Source organism: Ceratosolen solmsi, unplaced genomic scaffold, assembly GCF_000503995.2.
Source record: "Ceratosolen solmsi marchali unplaced genomic scaffold, CerSol_1.0 scaffold6, whole genome shotgun sequence".
Lineage (NCBI taxonomy): Eukaryota > Metazoa > Arthropoda > Insecta > Hymenoptera > Agaonidae > Ceratosolen > Ceratosolen solmsi.
The window spans coordinates 17,004,763-17,010,238 of record NW_011948414.1 but is presented as its reverse complement, the minus strand read 5'-3'; the positions used below and the strand labels follow the sequence as shown (position 1 = coordinate 17,010,238).

At 26.7% G+C, this 5,476-nt stretch overlaps 1 protein-coding gene across 4 annotated transcripts in view; it reads left to right on the top strand.

Moving 5' to 3' along the window:
- Cul3 (cullin 3) overlaps window positions 1–5,163 on the top strand; it is an 8,210-nt gene extending 3,047 nt beyond the window's left edge. For 3 of the 4 annotated variants that reach the window (XM_011507313.1, XM_011507312.1, XM_011507310.1), the window contains 12 exons: window positions 1–122; window positions 472–675; window positions 748–927; window positions 1,009–1,383; window positions 1,659–1,829; window positions 2,124–2,231; window positions 2,617–2,794; window positions 2,903–3,290; window positions 4,447–4,585; window positions 4,662–4,789; window positions 4,897–4,946; window positions 5,070–5,163. The exon at window positions 1–122 is cut by the window's left edge and continues 262 nt beyond it. In XM_011507313.1, coding sequence (XP_011505615.1) covers window positions 1–122; window positions 472–675; window positions 748–927; window positions 1,009–1,383; window positions 1,659–1,829; window positions 2,124–2,231; window positions 2,617–2,794; window positions 2,903–3,290; window positions 4,447–4,585; window positions 4,662–4,789; window positions 4,897–4,921 — 2,018 coding nt within the window. In that variant the 3' untranslated portion in view covers window positions 4,922–4,946; window positions 5,070–5,163. Of the gene's footprint in view, window positions 123–471; window positions 676–747; window positions 928–1,008; window positions 1,384–1,658; window positions 1,830–2,123; window positions 2,232–2,616; window positions 2,795–2,902; window positions 3,291–4,446; window positions 4,586–4,661; window positions 4,790–4,896; window positions 4,947–5,055 lie in introns of all 4 variants that reach the window. The other variant, XM_011507311.1, reaches the window with a different exon arrangement.
- Window positions 5,164–5,476: the final 313 nt, after the last annotated feature.

The window sequence follows — 5,476 nt, the reverse complement described above, 5'->3', positions numbered from 1 at the left end:
ACGATCATCAAACATCTATGGTGATGATAAGAGATATTCTTATGTACATGGATCGGGTTTATGTACAACAAAACAACGTGGACAATGTATTTAATTTGGGCCTCATTATATTTCGTGATCAAGTAAGTGAAAGTTTTATTTTCTTATAATTCAAGGCTTACAATTTAAATTGTATTAAAAAGTACGGGAAAATTTATTTAAACATCCACTGAACATTATAATTAATTTAATTTGATTATTATTATAATTTAATTTAGAAGAGATTTAATTGGATTAAGAAATGAAATTTTATATAAATTTTTTACTGTAAATTTATTTCCTAAAATACATATAAACGATCGTATAAATTCTAACTTAATTGTAATTGTGCTTCATATGATTATCAATCAGATAATCTAAATTATGCCGTTATTAATTGAAAAGTTGAATGTTAACAAATGATATTGACAAAGTATTTGCATCGTTGAATAGGTCGTTAGATACGGATGCATAAGAGATCATCTACGTGAAACATTACTAGGGATGGTGGCTCGAGAAAGAAGAGGTGAAATCGTTGACCGTATAGCGATAAAAAATGCTTGCCAAATGTTAATGTTATTAGGTATTAACAGTCGTCAAGTTTACGAAGAAGATTTTGAACGACCTTTCTTGCAGCAAAGCATTGAATTTTATAAGGTATGTGCTTTTTAATAAATTGATTTTATTACAAGTTCCTTCATTTTACGAATAAATGAAAATTTCTCTTAGATGGAGTCACAGAAATTTTTAGCTGAAAATAGTGCATCCGTTTATATAAAACAAGTTGAAGCTAGAATCACCGAAGAGTCAGAAAGGGCCAAACATTATTTAGACGAATCTACGGAACCTCGGATAGTGGAAGTTGTTGAAGAGGAATTAATTAAAAAAAATATGAAAACGATAGTAGAGGTACGAGTGTGAAATCTAACATCGATACGCTTAAAATTTGTTACCGAGTAATTTAATTTATAACTTGCTGTATCATTTCAGATGGAAAATAGCGGTGTTGTTCATATGCTTCAAAACTTGAAGACTGAAGATCTTGGATGCATGTATAAATTATTCTCTAGAGTTACCGATGGATTAAATACCGTTTGTGGATGTGTATCACAGTATTTAAGAGAAAGAGGACGAGCATTAGTTCAAGAAGAATTGGAATCTGGCACCAATGCAGTGCAATTTGTGCAAAATCTTTTAGACTTAAAAGATCGTTTCGAACACTTTCTTCATTATTCATTTAGTAACGATAAGCAGTTTAAGCAAATGATTGCATCAGATTTTGAATATTTTTTAAACTTAAATACGAAGAGTCCCGAATACCTATCATTGTTCATTGACGACAAATTAAAAAAAGGTCTTAAAGGGGTAAGTTTATTTTTTAGATATGTGTGCACGTGATTTTTTCGTACGATAATTACTTAATAATTACTTATGAGGGAAATAAATGAATGGAAATTAGTATTGAGATTTATCAATTTAGTAATAGCTTTAATACAGATGGATTTGTTAATTAAAATATATCAATAATTTCATTGATGATATTTTTTATTTCTATTATTTTCATACAAACGCTTGCTTCTCTATTACATGAATTATACATTTATTAAATATGTTTATATTTACTTTAATTTCAACAATAGATGACTGAGCAAGAAATTGAAGGTATTTTGGATAAAACGATGGTATTATTTAGATTTCTTCAAGAGAAAGACGTTTTCGAAAGATATTATAAACAACATTTGGCCAAGCGACTTTTGTTGAATAAATCCGTTTCGGATGATAGTGAGAAAAATATGATATCGAAATTGAAGGTAAATTATTATGTACATTAAATAATTGTCTTTAATTATGCAGAATTAATGATTTTATATCAATATCAATATAAATATAAATATAAATATCTCGCTTACTTACTACTTTTCAAAAGTCTTCAAAACTTCGCTTACCGACTACTTAGTCAAATGAATTACTCGAATCAGTAATTATGCATATTAAAGAACATTATACTCGTAGATTGTTAATTTGTTGAAAAGTTTAAACTAACTAGCGCATAATATCTACAAAATTGCATTATTAATTAGATAGTTTAATTTATTTTTATTTAGACTGAGTGTGGCTGTCAATTCACATCAAAATTAGAAGGCATGTTCAAGGATATTACTGTTAGTAATACGATTATGGAAGAATTTAAAGAACATATACTAGCTTATGGAGTAAGTTATACTTATAATAAACGTAATTTAAAATTAACGTCTTTCTTTTATTAATTTTTTTTTTAAACGGTTTTTTTTTTTTTTTTTTTTTTTTTTTATTTTCATATTATATTATATCCGGATATTTTTTATACATTTGAGACATGAAAACAAAATTAATGTATAATTTTTTATTTATCGTTGATATTGTAAAGAGACAAAAAATTACTGTACACATTTTTTTATGCAAATTTTACATTAACAGGCTTATAATTTCATATAAATACATTTAATAAAGAATCAAGTTTCATACTGTGGATTACGTTAATTAAAAACTTTTCATTATAATTTTTCTTGATAATTTAAAGAAAAATAATCACACCCATTGTGACATTGACTTTTCAAGATGACATTGAGCGGTGTCGATTTGAGTGTACGAGTTTTGACAACTGGATTTTGGCCAACCCAAGCTGCGACTCCGAAATGCAGTATGCCTTCCGCACCCCGCGATGCCTTCGATGCCTTTCGCCATTTTTATCTTGGTAAACACAGTGGTCGCCAACTAACTTTACAGCCACAATTAGGTACGAGAGATATCGCTCGACTCCCTTTTTGCTAATAATTTCTATTGCCTATAATGCGTGATTACAAATTTGTAAATATATAATTGGAAAATGTGTTAATAACGACAGGTTCAGCGGATTTAAATGCAATTTTTTACGGGCCAAGAAGAGAAGAAAGCAATCTTGGAGCGGATTGTCCATCTTCCTCTCAAGGATTTGGAAGCAATGGTAGTAGCCAACGCAGTAATAGTGGAACGTGCATTGCACGGAAGCACATAATTCAAGTCTCAACTTATCAAATGTGTGTCCTGATGTTGTTCAATAACAGAGAAAGGTTAACGTATGAAGAGATTCAAAACGAAACAGATATTCCTGAGAGGGATTTAATAAGGGCACTACAGTCATTAGCTATGGGAAAAGCAACGCAACGAGTTTTATTGAAATATCCACGAACAAAAGACATAGAACCATCTCACTGTTTCTGTGTAAACGACAGTTTTACGAGCAAACTTCATAGGTAAGAAAACTAACCTTATTTCAAGATGAAAAAAATTTTAAGTTATCGCTGTTAATTAATTAATTTGAGTAATTATATCATCGTTTTAATAATATAATGTTAATCGTATATGGTAATCATTAAGAATATAAGATATAATAATTTTAGCATTAAACAGCACAAAACAATTAATTATAATAAATAAAACTATAATTTGAATATTGAAATTTATATTATTTGATAATAAATTTTTTATAATTAGATAATTCTCTTACCCTTTGTAAATTTTATATTTTGAAGTGTTTAATTTTAGATTGTTAAGATCTTAGATATTGTATATTCATGTTTACTTTAACTTCATATGCAAATTTGCTTTTACATTGTGATTATGATGCGGAAACAGCTCGAATGAAGAGCACATATGAGATTAGAAAGATCTCGGTTACAAATTCTTTACAAGTAAAATCACGTGTTTTAAAATTTGCCGTTAATTTCCCGTAATCATAAAAAAAATTACTGCAAAATTTTTTATATTCCACAAATGTGGAGTTCGTTTGTACCGTTGATCAAGTAATTTTCAATAAAATTATCAAATGAAGAGTAAATTATAATAAGAAAGAAATTATATTAATGTTTTGTATTCATATTAATAGTAAACGATTTAATAGTAAATATATTATGGTAAGCAAATAAATAAATTCTAAATATTTAAAATTTAACTTATTTATATTTATCGTATAGTTCATTGTAAAGTAGTGGAATATTTGGAGTTTCATTTGCATTAAACAATATTTTAAATATTATTTTATAAATACAATATTACATAAGTATAAAATTAATCTAAAAAGGAAATATAAGTTATTTATAAATCAATATTATAATAAGTATTGGTGCAATTAAAATACTTCTTGTAATCATTATTATAAATAAAATTTTCCTGTAATATTGATTTATATTAGAGAGTAAAAAGTATATAATATAACTTATTTATTTTTTTATTATTCACCAATTATTTATAAAATCAATTTTACATTTTTCTTTTTCTTTTAAATATTTCATAAATGACAGATTTACTTTTTGCTCCTAACTTGGACATTTTTTCAAGTGTATAACATTGTTTTCTCCCATTCTTTGAAGATATGAAATTGATTGTATAATTTTTGTCTCTTTTTTTCAGAGTTAAAATTCAAACTGTAGCAGCTAAGGGGGAATGTGAACCAGAAAGGAAAGAGACGAGAAATAAAGTTGATGAAGATAGAAAGCATGAAATCGAAGCTGCGATAGTTCGTATAATGAAAGCTCGTAAACTAATGGCAGTAAGTCTTTAAGTAATGCAGTATTCAGTTTTACGATTACACGTCTAATAATTTGTAAAATTTTTATTTTTTCAAGCATAATATATTAGTGGCTGAAGTAACAGATCAATTGCGAGCGCGATTTTTACCTTCGCCAGTTATTATTAAAAAACGTATCGAAGGATTAATTGAACGAGAATATTTAGCCCGTACGCCGGAAGACAGGTTTGTAAAATATTTATAAATTGATATTTCGCATCATTCGCTAATTCCCAATGATTTTGATGTTATTGATTATTAAAATTAAATCGAAAATGTTTTATGCTTTTCAGAAAAGTCTATACGTACGTCGCATAATCCTGATAAGGATTTGTACAAACATGTAAGTGTAATATACAAGACATTGTAATTTAGATTATAAAATTTAAGTTTCTTTAATGTTGAAAAAAAAAAAAAAAAAAATTAACGCTTATGCAGTTTTTGCAAAACAGTGTATTTTTTTCAGAAACTACCGGGTTTGGATCTTAGTAACCCAGATCTTCATGAAGCGTTATTATAAGTTTTAAAAATAAAAAAAAAAACACTGTCAGTAAAATTAATTACAATAATGAATTTAAATTATTTGCAATTTAATGAATGTACTTCACCATCCTTAATCACTCCTTTATTGAAGTTGATCCAAGGTTGTAAATTATTATGTTATTCGACAACTTTAGTAAACACAATAGAATTAATGATATAAAGAAACTGATGTAATTATTTTTTTATTATTTTTTTTTTTTTTTACATATACATAAAGCGCTAATATTATTAAAATATTCGATTCATTTTATGTAATTATTTAACACATATAAGTAATATATTTATTAGAAATTGCATTGTAATTATTTTTGTGTTTTTGTAAAATTGTAA